Consider the following 17,211-nt stretch of genomic DNA (forward strand, 5'->3'; position numbering starts at 1 on the left):
AGACATTTGCAGCTAGAATAGTCATTTACCACATTAGCAATGTATAGAGTGGATTTCTGATTAGTTTAAAGTGATCTTCATTGAAAAGAACAGTGCTTTTCTTTCAAAAATAAGGACATTTCAAAGTGACCCCAAACTTTTGAACGGTCGTGTACCTATGTGTGTAACTCCCTCACAACTCGAGTCTGTATTCATATCTGAACTCTGAATACCAATGTACAATTTTCCTATTTGGTTTTTCTAACCGCATGAACGAAACTCAAAACAGGAGTGTTTAATTACATATTTTTTTAAAGCATTATTGGACCAGAAGGGCACTCAGTAGAGTGAATACTGCTGCCAGGTTACATATAATCAACATCAAAATCAAGTCACTTGATCTTAGGTTAATACTAAAGCTGTCCACCAAATTGAATCCAAATCCGTTCACTACTTTTTGAGTTACGTTGGGAAAAGTAAAAAAAAAAAAAATCCTGGATCCGCATACATATCCAGATTTGCATCAAAATCTAATCAATCGTTCCTTGGCCAATGGCTCAGCTTTCCTCAAAATTTCATCAAAATCTGTTCACTACTTTTTAAAATTACATTGTGAACAAACAAACAAAGGGAGGCGAAAACATAACCTCCTCCAACAAATTTGGCGGCAATAATGAAGAAGTTGTATTTCTTTATCGTCTTGATTTGGACTTAAAGTGCCATTCCACCATTGGATGTATTCTTTGGCATAAAATACAATATATTTTATGACAACATGACTAGACAGAGAAATCTTTTAGCTTCAAAATGATATATCAAACATAATTTTTTGACAACGACAAGTATATTAATTTTGCGACCAAAGTCACCTACCCTTTTAATTTCCGCGCGTGATGTCATCGGCAGGTTCCCCTTCTTGTGTACCACGTGACGTGTGACGTGGCACATATTATCAGCAATGGCGGATAGAACGCGATAAAAATAATACCAATAAATCTAGCTAATACCAATAAATCTAGCTAACTATAAGATTAACTCAAAATTTTTCGCAATTTTTTTGGCCCCCATATACGAGGAGAAATGACTCTCTCACTTTGGGGGTTTCCTGGTCTAAAAATAGACCGACACGTGGTACACAAGAAGGGGAACCTGCCGATGACATCACGTTTCACTACTGCGCGGAAATTAAAAGGGTAGGTGACTTTGGTCGCAAAATTAATATACTTGTCGTTGTCAAAAAATTATGTTTGATATATCATTTTGAAGCTAAAAGATTTCTCTGTCTAGTCATCTCATCTCATCTCATTATCTCTAGCCGCTTTATCCTTCTACAGGGTCGCAGGCAAGCTGGAGCCTATCCCAGCTGACTACGGGCGAAAGGCGGGGTACACCCTGGACAAGTCGCCAGGTCATCACAGGGCTGACACATAGACACAGACAACCATTAACACTCACATTCACACCTACGGTCAATTTAGAGTCACCAGTTAACCTAACCTGCATGTCTTTGGACTGTGGGAGAAACCGGAGCACCCGGAGGAAACCCACGCGGACACGTGGAGAACATGCAAACTCCACACAGAAAGGCCCTCGCCGGCCCCGGGGCTCGAACCCGGACCTTCTTGCTGTGAGGTGACAGCACTAACCACTACACCACCGTGCCGCCCTCTTTGACAACATATAAAAATGATTATGGGAACATATCCATTGAGGCATTTTGAACCAAATATAAGAGTTTAAAGAAGGTTGTCTAAGTTAGACGCCAATGTCGGGGAAGCCATGGCCTAAAGGTTAGAGAAGCAGCTTCGGGACTGAAAGGTCACTAGTTTGATTCCCTGGACAAGCAGGAATGGCTGAAATGCCCTTGAGCAAGGCACCTGCTCCCCAGGCTGCTCTGGGTACGTTGATAAGAGCGTCTGCTAAACGCCTGTAATGTTGTGGCTGAGAGTAACGTGTCTAAGACGCTTCTTAAACTTGTAATCTTCTCATAATTTTCTAAAGAAAGTGAGCTGAGATTGATCGTTTCCCATCTCCTTTTCTAGGCTCTGAAGAAGAACGTATCGCCGTAGAGATGGCCTGTCGCTATGGCACCAAGCCAGACGTGTACTCATCAGCAGTGAAAGATGACGTGTGCATGGAGGTGCGGGTGGAAGGTGAAGGACCTCTCATGGGCACTGATGCCCACCTGAAGATCGTTCTGAAGAACCAGAGCGAGCAGCCGCGCAAGACCACGCTGCACAGCCAGGTAGCCGTGATGTACTACACCGGCATTCTGAAGGACGCGGTGAAGACCGAGAAGCTTCCTGTGAATCTCATGCCAAATGAAGGTGAGCTGAAGAGAGCGCGCAAACATGAAACAATCAACTACAGAGCCAGGACAATGACCTGTGATAAATAAAGACCCAGTCACTTCGAGGAAGCCCAGGACAAATTCCTCATCTCATCTCATTATCTCTAGCCGCTTTATCCTGTTCTACAGGGTCGCAGGCAAGCTGGAGCCTATCCCAGCTGACTACGGGCGAAAGGCGGGGTACACCCTGGACAAGTCGCCAGGTCATCACAGGGCTGACACAGAGACACAGACAACCATTCACACTCACATTCACACCTACGGTCAATTTAGAGTCACCAGTTAACCTAACCTGCATGTCTTTGGACTGTGGGGGAAACCGGAGCACCCGGAGGAAACCCACGCGGACACGGGGAGAACATGCAAACTCCACACAGAAAGGCCCTCGCCGGCCACGGGGCTCGAACCCAGAACCTTCTTGCTGTGAGGCGACAGCGCTAACCACTACACCACCGTGCCGCCCTAGAAATAATATAAATAATATAAATGAGATCTCATGAATTTGTGCTTCGTGGACAGGTGACATGTAGTATAGTGATGGACAGATAAGGAATAAAGTACCTTAGCAGAGTGCTGTTAGAGAAAATGATCAGCAACGGACGTGTGTATGTTTTGGCGTAATATCAAGCGCAGTTGAAAGTTACCGAGTTTTATTTCACTCCTTCCACAGCAACTTTCAAGCGATTAGAATATTTCATGCATTCAAGAATGACACAGTGCACTTTTATATGCTTTTGTAGTTCCATTTAATGTTATGAAATGTCCACGAAACCAGTTATTTCCTGTTATTACTTAGTTTGTTACGACGGCTATTATTTAATTTAATAATTATTCCACGAAATCGAGTCGTGGCGGCACGGTGGCGTAGTGGTTAGCGCTGTCGCCTCACAGCAAGAAGGTCCGGGTTCGAGCCCCGTGGCCGGCGAGGGCCTTTCTGTGTGGAGTTTGCATGTTCTCCCCGTGTCCGTGTGGGTTTCCTCCGGGTGCTCCAGTTTCCCCCACAGTCCAAAGACATGCAGGTTAGGTTAACTGGTGACTCTAAATTGAGCGTAGGTGTGAGTGTGAATGGTTGTCTATGTGTCAGCCCTGTGATGACCTGGCGACTTGTCCAGGGTGTACCCCGCCTTTCGCCCGTAGTCAGCTGGGATAGGCTCCAGCTTGCCTGCGACCCTGTAGAACAGGATAAAGCGGCTAGAGATAATGAGATGACATGTGTCGAGTCGTACATGAGTTGATAGTCGGCTATAATCCATGTATGACGAGATTGAGTGGAATAACTGTTTTATTCTATCCACATTCACTGGATTTTGAGAAACGGAGCATTTTCATTTTTTTTTTTTTTGAAAATTCGATCAATAAAAACTTTATACAAAATTTCCGCTTAGAATGTAAACAAACCGGCGAAATGACAGGAGCAATTTGTTGAAAATGTGATAATAATAATTCTTGAAATTTTTTTTAAAACTACGTTTTTAGCATCAAATACTTTTATTGCATATTTTGTTGCGCTTTTTTTTGGAGGGATTTTTTCTTCGTCTTCTTCTTTAGGGTTTTTTTTGTCGGTTGGCAAACCAACTTCAAGGTGCATTACTGCCACCGACTGGGCTGGAGTGTGGAACAGGCGCATTGGGGATTTTTTTATTTCTATTAGCCATTTCTGTTTCTTTTACATACTTGATAATACGTTTTGGGGTTTTGTTTTTGAGTAGAGTTTTTATTTCATCCTCGGTTGGTTCAGCAACACGCTCCGCCATTTTTTTTTTCTCTACTCACGGTATATGAGCTGATGTCCTAGTAGTAGAGTAGCCAATCAGAGAGCACGATTGCTCATATCCAGTGAATGTGGATAGAATAAAAACAGTTATTCCCTCACCGGCCTCTTTTTTCTCTCTCACTCTGAAGTTATACCAGTCCCCCTGCCCCATTGTTTCTCAAGTAACCAAGAAACTGGACAGGATGAGCTCCTTTGTCTTGAATACTTTCCCATATTGGAAAAAGCTGACACTGGAGACTCCTTCTGTAAATGTTGCATCTAAATACAGGTTTTACTTTGTTATTTGTGATTTAGTTGTTACTATAATTAGTTTCTATAATTGTAAGAGTGGGCGGCACAGTGGTGTAGTGGTTAGCACTGTCGCTAAGAGGGTTCTGGGTTCGAGACCAGTAGCTGACGGGGGCCTTTCTGTGTGGAGTTTGCATGTTCTCCCTGTGTATGTGTGGGGTTCCTCCAGGTGCTCTGGTTTCCCCAACAGTCCAAAAACATGCAGTTAGGTTAACATGGGGCAGCCATGGGCTGAAGTGCCCTTGAGCAAGGCACCTAATCCCCTGGGTGCTATAGCATAGCTGCCCACTGCTCTGGGCATGTGTGCGCGTGTGTGTGTGTGTGTGTGCGCATGCGTGTGTTCACTGCTTCAGATGGGTTAAAATACAGAGGGCGGATTTCACTGTGCTTGAGGGTACATGTGACAAAATAAAGGCTTCTTCTTCTTAAATATAACGTAATACAAACTTGTGATTCGAATGAATGCTGTTAGGGAAAATTAACGGTAACGTTCTGACCAATCAGATGAGTTGAATTTGTTGTTCTTTTCCACCAGAGAAAGTGATAGACTTGGTCCTGCCCTACAGTCATTATCAGGACCAGTTGGTTGACCAGGCGGCGCTGATGCTCACTCTCTCCGCCCGAGTTAATGAAACCATGCAGGTGCTGGCGTCTCAGACCAGCTTCAGGCTGCGAACTCCAGACATCCACATTGAGGTAAGAAAAAAAAAAGCCTAACACCAAGTGATAAAAATAAAATACCTTCTCTGTTTTAGTCATTTAGTTTTGATAGCTGATCTACAGTACTGTGCAAAAGTCTTCGGCACGTGTAAAGAAATCCTGTCGACCAAAAATGGCTCAAAAAAAATGATGAAATGAATGTTTAAGGTTTCAACATTAAAAAATACTACAAACAGTAAGCCATAATAAATGAATATAACAAAGTCAATATTTGGTGTGAGACGACCCTTTGCTTAAAAAAAAATAAATAAATAAAATAGTAGTCTCAGGTGCAATGAGTGCAGTTTTATGCGGAAATGAGCTGTAGGTTTTACTGAGCATCTTATAGAACCAGCCACAGTTCTTCTGGACACTTTGTCACACTCGCTTCTTCATTTCGCACCAAAACCCAGCAGCCTTCATTATGTTTTCTTTTTTAATCTGAAAAGTGGCATCTTATGTAATGTAATGTAATGTAATATGCCTCTCAGATACAAACATTTTATTTCCCCTGTAACATTTAATTTTGTGCTTTAAAACAAACTAATGTTTGGAACTCTAAAATGTTTTTGTAATGTTTTGACTCAATAATGTCTCATCTCATTATCTGTAGCCGCTTTATCCTGTTCTACAGGGTCGCAGGCAAGCTGGAGCCTATCCCAGCTGACTACGGGCGAAAGGCGGGGTACACCCTGGACAAGTCGCCAGGTCATCACAGGGCTGACACATAGACACAGACAACCATTCACACTCACATTCACACCTACGCTCAATTTAGAGTCACCAGTTAACCTAACCTGCATGTCTTTGGACTGTGGGGGAAACCGGAGCACCCGGAGGAAACCCACGCGGACACGGGGAGAACATGCAAACTCCGCACAGAAAGGCCCTCGCCGGCCACAGGGCTCGAACCCGGACCTTCTTGCTGTGAGGCGACAGCGCTAACCACTGTGCCGCCCACTCAATAATGTAGAAGTTATAAAATAGAAATCTATAACAAAGTTTGTATGAAAAAAATAGTACTTTTTTACAGTACTGTATATTTAAAAAAAAAAATCCCCATTATGTTTTATTAGTGTTTGGAGATTTTATACACATTGTGTTTTCCAGCCTGTCGGAGAGACCTATGTAGGAAAGGAAGCCACGGCGAAGCTGACTTTCACCAACCCGTTACCGTGCACCCTGCATAATGTAGTACTGCGAGTGGAAGGTCTTGGACTTAGGAACCTCCATCCCATCAAAGTGGGGTAAGAAATGAGTGTTCATTGCTTTTCACTTATATGTATTAGGTGCACGTTTTATTCTCATTTTCTTTTACTTGTTAAACGGGCCATCTCATCCTTCACACAATCCTTTGCACCGAGTAGGAAGTCGCCATTTTCGATGCTTTCGATTTTCCAAAATCAATCCGCAACAATTCGGCGACACCCTAGGCCAGAGATCTTAAACTGTCATGGGAAATTGGAGATATTTTATCAAAGTATCTATATTTTAAATTCTTTGAATTGAACCAGTCAATTTTCGATGATTATCCTTTGGAACAGACTCGGCCTCGACTGTCTCGCCACGGAGGAAGAAAAGATACATGAAAATGGTATTTATTTTATATGGTATATAAAGATGCCCCCGAGACAATCCAGCACATAACAGCAGGGTGTAAGGTGCAAGCAGGAAGAGCATACATGGAACGCCATAACCAAGTGGATGGCAGAGGGTACAGAAACATCTGTGCCGAGTATGGACTGGAAGTCCCAAGGCCAAAGTGGGACACACCTCCGAAGGTGGTTGAGAATGACCAAGCTAAGATCCTGTGGGACTTCCAGATACAGACTGACAAACTGGTAATGGTTAACCAACGGACATGGTAGTGGTGGACAAACGGGAGATCAAGGCTGTGGTGATACAGTTGTGGTCAGAAGTTTACATACAGTGACATGAATGTCATCTTGGATATGAACGTCATGGCAATATTTGCGCTTTCAGTAATGTGGCAGAATGTACAGCATACATCTTTAATAAAAAAAAAAAATTAGAATTTCGTGCACAAGTTTTAATTTTCTTTGGGTTTTCTGAAATCAACACAAGGTGAAAATTATACATACAGGGTCAAAAATTTACATACCCTCACTTAGATTATTAATTCAGAGCTCCTGAAACTTCCAAACTGTCTCTTATCTTGCCAAGGCCGAGGTCTCTTAATTTCCTGTTAGTGATCGTGATTGACTACAGCTGGTAGCTTCTCTGTGCCTTCATAAAAAGGGTTTGTTTGCAGCACTCATTGGATTGACCAACACTAGGTAAAATGGGAAAGTCCAAGGAGCTCAGTGCAGATCTGAGAAAGAGGATCGCAAATATACACAACTCTGGAATGTCTCTTGGAGCCATTTCGAAACAACTGCAAGTTCCAAGATCAGTTCAAACAATTGTATCCAAGTTATTGTGAGGTGTAGTCACTTTGCCAAGCCACTTTGCTTCAAGAAAACCCAAACTGTCACCCTCAGCTGAAAGGAAATTGGTTTGGATGGTCAGGAATGACCTGGGAACCACCATGGCACAGCCCTGCCATGAACTGGAAGCTGATGGATCACTGTCTACAGTTCAGATCACCATGGACTAAGAGGCTGCTATCCAAGAAATAACCCCCTGCTCCAAAATTGACACCTTCAAGCTTAACTAAAGTTTGAAGCTGACCACACGAACAAAGAAAAAGCCTTCTGGAGGAAAGCTGTATGGTCAGATGAGGCAAAAGATTGGGTTGTTTGGCCATAATGACCACCGTGTACAGAGGGACACTGTACCAGCTGGTGGTGGTGGTAGGATCATCACACTCTGGGGCTGTTTTGCTGCCAGTGGAACTGGTTCATTGCACAAAGTGGATGGAATAATGAAGGAGGACTACCTCAGAATTCTTCAGCATAAACCATCAGAAACTTGAACACGACTTGGGAGTTACAACAGGACAATGAACCCAAACACGCATCAGAGCTGGTTGTGGAGGATAAAGCAGGCTAACATTAAGCTTAAAACAAGTCCTGACTTCAACCCTATTGAAAATAAGAGTCATGAAATATCCAACCAGAATTCTGCCAGAAGCTCGTTCATGGGAAAGAAAAATGTTTGGTCAAGGTGAATCTTGTGAAGAGACGTTTTACCCAAATATTAGGTGTGCTGTACTGTATGTATAATTTTGACCCTGTGTTGATTTCAGAAAACCCCAAAAAATTAAAATTGTGCACCAAATTCTAGTTTTTTTTTTAATTAAACATGTATGCTGTACAATCATTCTGCCACAGAAAAAAACAGTTCAAAGAAATTACTGAAAGCCCAAATATTGCCATGACATTCATATCCAAGATGACATTCAGGTCACTGTATGTAAACTTCTGACCACAACTGTAGATGTGGTGATACCAAGTGACAATACCATCAGGAAAAAGGAGCTTGAGAAGCATCAAGGGCTGAACGAAGAGCTAGAAAAGATGTGGTAGATGAAGACAACAATGGTCCCCATGGTGATAGGAGCTCTCAGTGCAGTAACTCCCAAAATGGAAGAGTGGCTCCCAACAGATCCCAGAAACAACATCCAAGATCTCTGTCCAGAAAAGCGCAGTCTTAGGAACAGCTAAGATACTGCACAGAACCCTGAAACTCCGAGCATGGAGCGCTGAGTTGGCTATAAGCCGTGTATGACGAGATTGAGTGGAATAACTGTTTTATTCTATCCACATTCACTGGATTTTGAGAAACAGAACATTTTTATTTTTTGCAGATTTGATAAATAAAAACTTTATACAAAACATTTGACAATCATTTCCATTTAGAATGTAAACAAACTGGCGAAATGAGAATCGCAATTTGTGAAATATGCTATAATAATAATAATTATTGAAAAATAAAAAAAGACACGTTCTTACCATCAAATATTTTTATTCCATATTTTTTTTTTTGGGGGGGGGGTTGTTTTCGAGTAGAGTTTTTATTTCATCCTCAGTTGCTTCAGCAACATGCTCCGCCATTTTCTTTTCTTCTTTTGCGTTTTTGCCGGTTTGGCGCCACTGACTGGGCTGGAGTGTGGAACAGGAGATATTGGGAGGGACCCAACTATGTTCTTTTAGCTATTTTTGTTTCTTTTCAAGCTAGATGGCCTTTCAATTTCATAAGATCAGTGAAATTTATTTCCCTCTGAAATTTGGTCATTGTGATACATATAGTATATGTTATTTACCAGCTGGGAGGTCCATATGGTGAAATACCATGACCGAGGTCTTGAAAGTACTGAGCGAGGCCCTCTGGGCCGAGGTCAGTATTCAAGGCCGAGGTGACGGTATTTCACCATACGGACCAACCTTAAGCTGGTAAATAATAGATTTATTTTTTTCTTTACCAAATTCTAACAGAAAACGAGAGCGCCCGAAAGGGAAAACCGAGGCGAGCTGCCATTTTGAATTCTCATTCGCGGCTGTAATGCAAATGCCTTCCTCCTCGGTATACAAGTGCACTTCCATGGCAGGAAAAAAACTACATTTTGCCGCCTATGTAGTCCCCTATTTATACAAAATTGAGTCATTCAGGATTCAGCCATGTTTTTGCTCGACGTTAGCAAGTTACAGGTTTTTAGCTTTCTCCTGAAATGTTTTCTTTTATTTCTTCTTCCTCAGGGTAGTAAAACTCGCTTTCGCTGTGAAGACTGCCGTTATCGCTATCCATGCTGTAAAATTAATGCTATTCTCCTGAGAAATGCTGGCAAACATTTATAAGATTTTTGATAATCTTATAAATAAATCTTATAAATGTTGACAAAAAATGCTACTATGTTTGTTGTTGTAAACGAGCGAGTCGCCAGAGGTCCGTAACTGGGGTCCGTATTGTAGGACTTGGACCCGCTCGCTAGCCAATCAGAGCTCAGGATTTGGACCGCGAAAAAAATAAATATATGTTATTTACCAGCTGGGAGGGCCGTACCGAGGTCTTGAAAGTATTGAGCGAGGCCCTCTGGGCCGAGGTCAGTATTCAAGGCCGAGGTCACGGTATTTCACCATACGGACCGACCTTAAGCTGGTAAATAATGTATTTATATTTTTCTTTACCAAATTCTAACAGAAAACGAGAGCGCCCGAAATGGAAAGCCGAGGCGAGCCGCCATTTTGAATCCTCATTCACGGCTGTAATGCAAATGGCTTCCTCCTCGGTATACAAGTGCACTTCCATGGCAGGAAAACAACTACATTGTGCTGCCTATGTAGTCCCCTATTTATACAAAATTGAGTCATTCAGGATTCAGCCATGTTTTTGCTCGGCGTTAGCAACAGTTACAGGTTTTTAGCTTTCTCCTGAAATGTTTTATTTCTTCTTCCTCAGGGTAGTAAAACTCGCTTTCGCTGTGAAGACTGTCGTTATCGCTATCCATGCTGTAAAATTAATGCTATTCTCCTGAGAAATGCTAGCAAAAATTTATAAGATTTTTGATAATCTTATAAATAAATCTTATTAAAAAAAGATAAATGTTGACAAAAAATGCTACTATGTTTGTTGTTGTGAACGAGTGAGTCGCCAGAGGTCCATAACCGGGGTCCGTATCGTAGGATACGGACCCGCTCGCCAGCCAATCAGAGCGCAGGATTTGATGGAAACCAGACTGCAGAAAAAATAAATGTTTTTATTTCTGTAATATCTCGCAAAATATCAGGCCATTCTGTGGCTGGGAAGTTTTAACTTGAGGGGATTAAAGCAAATGTGCATGAAATCGCTCGCTTCGCGCAGTCAAGCAGACAGAGGAAGTCCGTGTGTGTGTGCGCATGCGCAGGTTTACCTTTGAGCGTGCACTGACAGTTCCATCATTCTGTCGCTAAACGAACAGCTGATCACACCGAGGTGCTCGCTGAGCGCCGATATTTATTAGTTTGGTCCTGCGTTTCCTTTCCTTTGTATATAACATAACGTCTTTTCTTCTCGCTTTCTTTCCGTTACTGTAGTCGGTCTTTCACATTTCATTCGCACACTCACGTCCTCCATTTTTCTCTCCTGTTTCAAATTTGTCTTCCACAATGCCTTGCGTGAACAGGGAAAGCCCACCACGTCATGCATGATGTAGTGTCTTGAATTGGGTCATGGTGAAGCATGAAAAAATAGAGGAGAATTCAGGGCCATGTGGCCTTAAATTCATTAATTGTTCTATTTTCAAAAAAACGAATAAAATTGGAAGTCTGTCATTGGAATTCAGTAGCTTTCAGTCACTAAACAAAAATAACTAGATGTCAGGGAAAATTCTTTTCATGACCTACACTTGAAAAATCTGAAATGCAGTCTACCTTTAAATACTCAATAAAGTGATGATGCACTCCGCCATTTTTTTCTCTCCTCATGGTATATCCATGATATCCTAGTAGTAGAGTAGCCAATCAGAGCACGTGATTGCTCATATCCAGTGAATGTAGATAGAATATATAACTCTAGTATTACATACCGTATTTTCTGGACTATACGTCGCTCCGGAGTTTAAAGTGCCATTCCACCATTGGATGTATTCTTTGGCATAAAATACAATATATTTTATGACAACATGACTAGACAGAGAAATCTTTTAGCTTCAAAATGATATATCAAACATAATTTTTTGTCAACGACAAGTATATTAATTTCGTGACCAAAGTCACCTACCCTTTTAATTTCCGCGCGGTAGTGAAACGTGATGTCATCGGCAGGTTCCCCTTCTTGTGTACCACGTGTCGGTCTATTTTTAGACCAGGAAACCCCCAAAGTGAGAGAGTCATTTCTCCTCGTATATGGGGGCCAAAAAAATTGCGAAAAATTTTGAGTTAATCTTTCAGTTAGCTAGATTTATTGGTATTAGCTAGATTTATTGGTATTATTTTTATCGCGTTCTATCCGCCATTGCTGATAATATGTGCCACGTCACACGGTACACAAGAAGGGGAACCTGCCGATGACATCACGCGCGGAAATTAAAAGGGTAGGTGACTTTGGTCGCAAAATTAATATACTTGTCGTTGTCAAAAAATTATGTTTGATATATCATTTTGAAGCTAAAGGATTTCTCTATCTAGTGATACCATTTATATATGTTGTCAAAATATATTGTATTTTATGCCAAAGAATACATCCAATGGTGGAATGGCACTTTAAGTCGCATCAGCCAAAAAATGCATTATGAAGACGAAAAAAACATATATACGTCGCACCGGACTACAAGTCGCACTTTTTTGAAGGGTTATTCTATCCATAGAATCTGTGATTGTATCTGATAAGCGGCGCGTGGTTACTGCGCGACTGCATTGTTTATTTAATAAACGAACAGCTGAGCAGTGATAACGCGCCCTTTGCCCTGTAAGTAGCCTAGTCTGATTATTTTAAATATCTACTACTATCTTTAATACTATGACTATCGTTATTACTAATAGCCTATATTATTATAACTAATATTAGTAGCCTATTACTGATGCATTAATCAGTTTGCTTTTAGAATATTTTTACCGGTAGGGCTTATTATCGCCGCATGGCTCTTTCATCTTTGTTATTAAAGCTGTAGTCATCATCGAGGAGAGTCATTCTTCATTTTTGTCGAATTTTATTTCATCAAATCAGAAAAAACAGTGCAACTTATAGTCCGAAAAATACGGTAAATATAAAAAAAAAAAAAGATTTTAAGTAAGGAATAGAATATTACGGAACATGTTGTAAAAGAAAAATTATGAAGGATCAAATTTTTTTTTTTGCAAAATTTTGTTAAACACAAAAGACAACTTGTCCTGTTTTGATATGCAGGATCTTCGTTGTGTCATCACATCAGTCACTGTTGCTTTAAAATATCCCCTTTTGGACCTGAACAGAACAGAACAGAGTGTGCGATTATACTGTATGATTTATGTTTTCCGCAGCGATGTGGGTAAGCATGCCACGGTGACAGTGACGGAGCATTTCGTCCCCTCTGTCGCCGGGACGAGGAAGCTGGTTGCGTCCCTGGACTGTAAACAGCTCACGCAGGTTCACGGTGTCACCGACATCATCGTGCACGAGGGCCAGTGAGTGCACTATCGCCGCTGCACAATCTTCTTTGTAAACATTTTTTTTTCTTCCAAACATACTGCTGTGTCTACAGGAGTCCATATGAATACTGATCTGTACTGGGTGCAAAGAACAGATCTGAGTTCTTCATGAACATTTCGAATACTTCATCACATCTCAGACCTGTTTGTATTTTTTTCCCTTTTAGTTTCAGTTACCGAGCCGTATTAAACTAGTAGTATTGAAGCTGTGCTGCTGTTGGACATAGAATTCAGGTCATATGATTAATCTGACCTCTTTCTCTGATTATTATGAAGAACTTTAAGGAATTAATTTTATTTTTTTAACATGCATGCTTAAAAACAATTTACACAATGCACTATTATGAATCTGTACAACATATATATACACTGTATATATTTATTAGGCATGTAACGATATATTGTTTGATGATAAATCACGATAAAAATGTATTATGATGAAATAAAAACTGACTCGATGAAATAAAAAATGAATTATGATGATTATCAGGCTGCGTAATCTCATCATCTTTGGACATCAGAGGGCACAATAATGTACATGACTTCACTTGACGCAAAAGTAACACAGCTCTAATCCCATAAAAAGACAATAATAAACAGGTCTAAAATGGGAAAGAGCTGTTGCGTGATTGACTACAAACAGAATTAACAAGAAATCAGAGCTCTCTTTTTACAGCCTGCTGAAAGATAAATAGAAGAGAAGTAAATGAAAGAAGTACAAACATTCATAAAAGTTTATTAAGGAAAAAAAAACCCATTTAACTTTAATTTTTAATGAAAAGAATATTTTAGTTAACAGAATCATATTTTACTCCGGGCGGCACGGTGGTGTAGTGGTTAGCACTGTCGCCTCACAGCAAGAAGGTCCTGGGTTCGAGCCCCAGGGCCGGCGAGGGCCTTTCTGTGCGGAGTTTGCATGTTCTCCCCGTGTCCGCGTGGGTTTCCTCCGGGTGCTCCGGTTTCCCCCACAGTCCAAAGACATGCAGGTTAGGTTAACTGGTGACTCTAAATTGACCGTAGGTGTGAATGTGAGTGTGAATGGTTGTCTGTGTCTATGTGTCGGCCCTGTGATGACCTGGCGACTTGTCCAGGGTGTACCCCGCCTTTCGCCCGTAGTCAGCTGGGATAGGCTTCAGCTTGCCTGCGACCCTGTAGAAGGATAAAGCGGCTAGAGATAATGAGACGAGATGAGATATTTTACTCCAACCTTCACAAATGTGGGTCGTTTGTTATTAAGAAAATAAAACAAAAGTTGTCTTTTTATTTAACAAAAGGAATATTTAAGTCGGTTAATTGGTTTTGGTAAAAATGTTCATTAAATTTAAAAAAAAAAATGTTGCAGGAAAATCGAATTGTGAACCTAGTATCATGAACATAATCGTTACATGCCATATACAGTATATAAAATGAGATTTATACCCTTTTAAAAAAAGCTCGAACACCATTGACTACTCCACTCCCCATCTCTGTATTAGTGTTGATGAGAAAAATAACAAAGCCAGTATTAATATTAATGACCTGTGTTAAGACTAATCTGCATATATTTTAAACTTTTTATTATAGCTAAATCTAATTACTCAGATTATTTATCAACATGCACCATTATTTTTTTCCAAACAAATGTATTTTATTGTTAATAAACTGACTTGTACTATGGTGTTGCTGAATTCTTGATTCTGATTGGTCAGAGGATGTTGATTCATTTTCTACAGCAGCAGGTTTTCTCAGCCTCATGACAAATCCGTTTACAAAAGAGTGTTATTTAACATAGAAGAGTGTATAATAGTTTATATAGTAAAGATTTAATTGTTATAAGGAGACATTTATAGAAGGAGTCTCGAGTGTCACAAGTTTTCCGACAAGGGAGTCAGGGCTCCAGGGTCATGTGAAGGAGTTTGCGTTTTCTGGTTTCTGTGATTTGTTACCATGACCAGCTGCGTTTTTTTTTTTTTTTTGTTTTAAGAGTAAAATGAGTGTCTGGAATATGACTGGGGTGGGCGATATGGGCAAAAAATAATATCTCGATATTTTTTAGGATTTTAACGATAACGATATTTTGACGATATTTAAAAAAAAAACACTTGCTTAAAGATTACAATAATTACAATGACTAAAAGAATCATTGCAGTGGCACAAGTATTTAAGGAAAAGCCATATTTATTTTCTTAAACAACTTTAAATTAGGCGGCACGGTGGTGTAGTGGTTAGCGCTGTCGCCTCACAGCAAGAATGTCCGGGTTCGAGCCCCGGGGCCGGCGAGGGCCTTTCTGTGTGGAGTTTGCATGTTCTCCCCGTGTCCGCGTGGGTTTCCTCCGGGTGCTCCGGTTTCCCCCACAGTCCAAAGACATGCAGGTTAGGTTAACTGGTGACTCTAAATTGACCGTAGGTGTGAATGTGAGTGTGAATGGTTGTCTGTGTCTATGTGTCGGCCCTGTGATGACCTGGCGACTTGTCCAGGGTGTACCCCGCCTTTCGCCCGTAGTCAGCTGGGATAGGCTCCAGCTTGCCTGCGACCCTGTAGAAGGATAAAGCGGCTACAGATAATGAGATGAGATGAATTCAATTGACAGTTCGTAACGGCAGCAAACATTCTAATCAACCGTCTCTGACGACAGTACGGGTCTGCAAATATCCCGCCTGTTCCGCTGCCAACAACCAATCATATGTCGATCTGAACCAACAGCTTTCCAATCATCTTGCACCTTCGTGCTCCGCTGTCCCTCTCCTGCCGTTATAGAAGTACTGCGCCTGCGCAGTGTCAAAATAATCCACGAGAAAAGTGGATTTTAAAGCTTTTTCTGAGTCATGAGAACCAACCTAACACTCAAGTATAATCAGCTTTTCATGGCGATTTCAATCATATGCTCTTCGCGACCGTTAGTTTTCACAGAGTCCAGTATTGATATCTCCCCATTCATGTTCAGAGGGTCTGGTCTCACTAATCCGAAAAAGATGCCTGAAAGTGGCCGGCGAGTGACCGCACTTGGCCTGATAGGAGCCCGTCACAGCTTCTTCTTCTTCTTTGTTTTTTTTTCCCCCTCAAAAAAAAAAAAAAAATGTAAACTACAAGTCAAAGTTTTTCAGTATAACAATAATAAAGAAAAATGTGCTCAATTTAAAATGTATTGAAACTATTCGAAATCGGCTGATCGGTTCATTCATTATTATCCGTGAGTACAGAAACACTAGTAATAATTTCTGGATCATTGCTATAAACGTGGACTAATATTTCTTGGGAACCAATGGGTTAATGTAATGAAATGAACCAACCGACCAATCGCATTTTTCTTCAGATGGTATGTGGGTAAATGAACAGCTGTTTCAGCCAATCACATTTTATTGCTGGACGGGATCATATCACGACATCTTCCGGTCGATACCCGAAATCAGCTTTGTGCGTTGTGAGGCCAGCGGAGCAAAAAAAAAAAAAAACTTTTAATATGCTGAGCAATGTTTGATACATTTTGGAAAGTTGTTTTGGTTGCTTTATAGGTTTCTTAGAATATTTAACTTGTCACGTCTGTGCTGCTCTCCTGGGTTGCTAGAAACAATTGTGTTGCCCTGGCTTGGCGTATAAAATGTGTGCCCCCCCCCCCCCAAAGCAATTCAAGGCCCGTCCGTCAGTCCGTGTCTGGCGCCGGGTCTGCTCCGCTCTGTTTTGATTTTTGGCGGCTTAATTAAAAAAAACCTCGATAATGCAAAATTACACATCGTCAAAACAACATTCACGATGACATCGCAGACGATACATATCGCCCACCCCTAAATATAACCACTGGCAAGTTACTGTGGTGGAAGTGGAATAAAGCAACGTCAGGGTGCGATCATGTGCCCTTTCCATCACAAGTCCGTATTCTTACGTTGATCTCAGTGTTACTTTGATATAAACAAGCACAATAATGTTCAAGCACATGCGGTTCACATGACCGGAAGCTTCAGTAACACAAAAGTAAAAAACAACCCCAAAATAGTACAAGAATTAGTTTCAAGATCCTCAAAAATGGACCTACAGTGGAGCTACTTAGAGCCATCTTGTGGATAATAAAGGCACTACAATT

General features: G+C 41.1%; 1 protein-coding gene across 1 annotated transcript in view; it reads left to right on the forward strand.

Annotated features, from left to right (window-relative positions):
* tgm1l1 (transglutaminase 1 like 1) overlaps positions 1 to 14,124 on the forward strand; it is a 79,699-nt gene extending 65,575 nt beyond the window's left edge. The window contains exons 11-14 of the mRNA XM_060906358.1: positions 2,022 to 2,306; positions 4,927 to 5,087; positions 6,201 to 6,337; positions 12,986 to 14,124. Of these exons, the coding sequence (XP_060762341.1) occupies positions 2,022 to 2,306; positions 4,927 to 5,087; positions 6,201 to 6,337; positions 12,986 to 13,133 (731 nt within the window). The 3' untranslated portion in view covers positions 13,134 to 14,124. The remainder of the gene's footprint in view (positions 1 to 2,021; positions 2,307 to 4,926; positions 5,088 to 6,200; positions 6,338 to 12,985) is intronic.
* The last annotated feature ends 3,087 nt before the right edge of the window (positions 14,125 to 17,211 follow it).

Source organism: Neoarius graeffei, chromosome 23 (genome assembly GCF_027579695.1).
Source record: "Neoarius graeffei isolate fNeoGra1 chromosome 23, fNeoGra1.pri, whole genome shotgun sequence".
NCBI classification, from domain to species: Eukaryota; Metazoa; Chordata; class Actinopteri; order Siluriformes; family Ariidae; genus Neoarius; species Neoarius graeffei.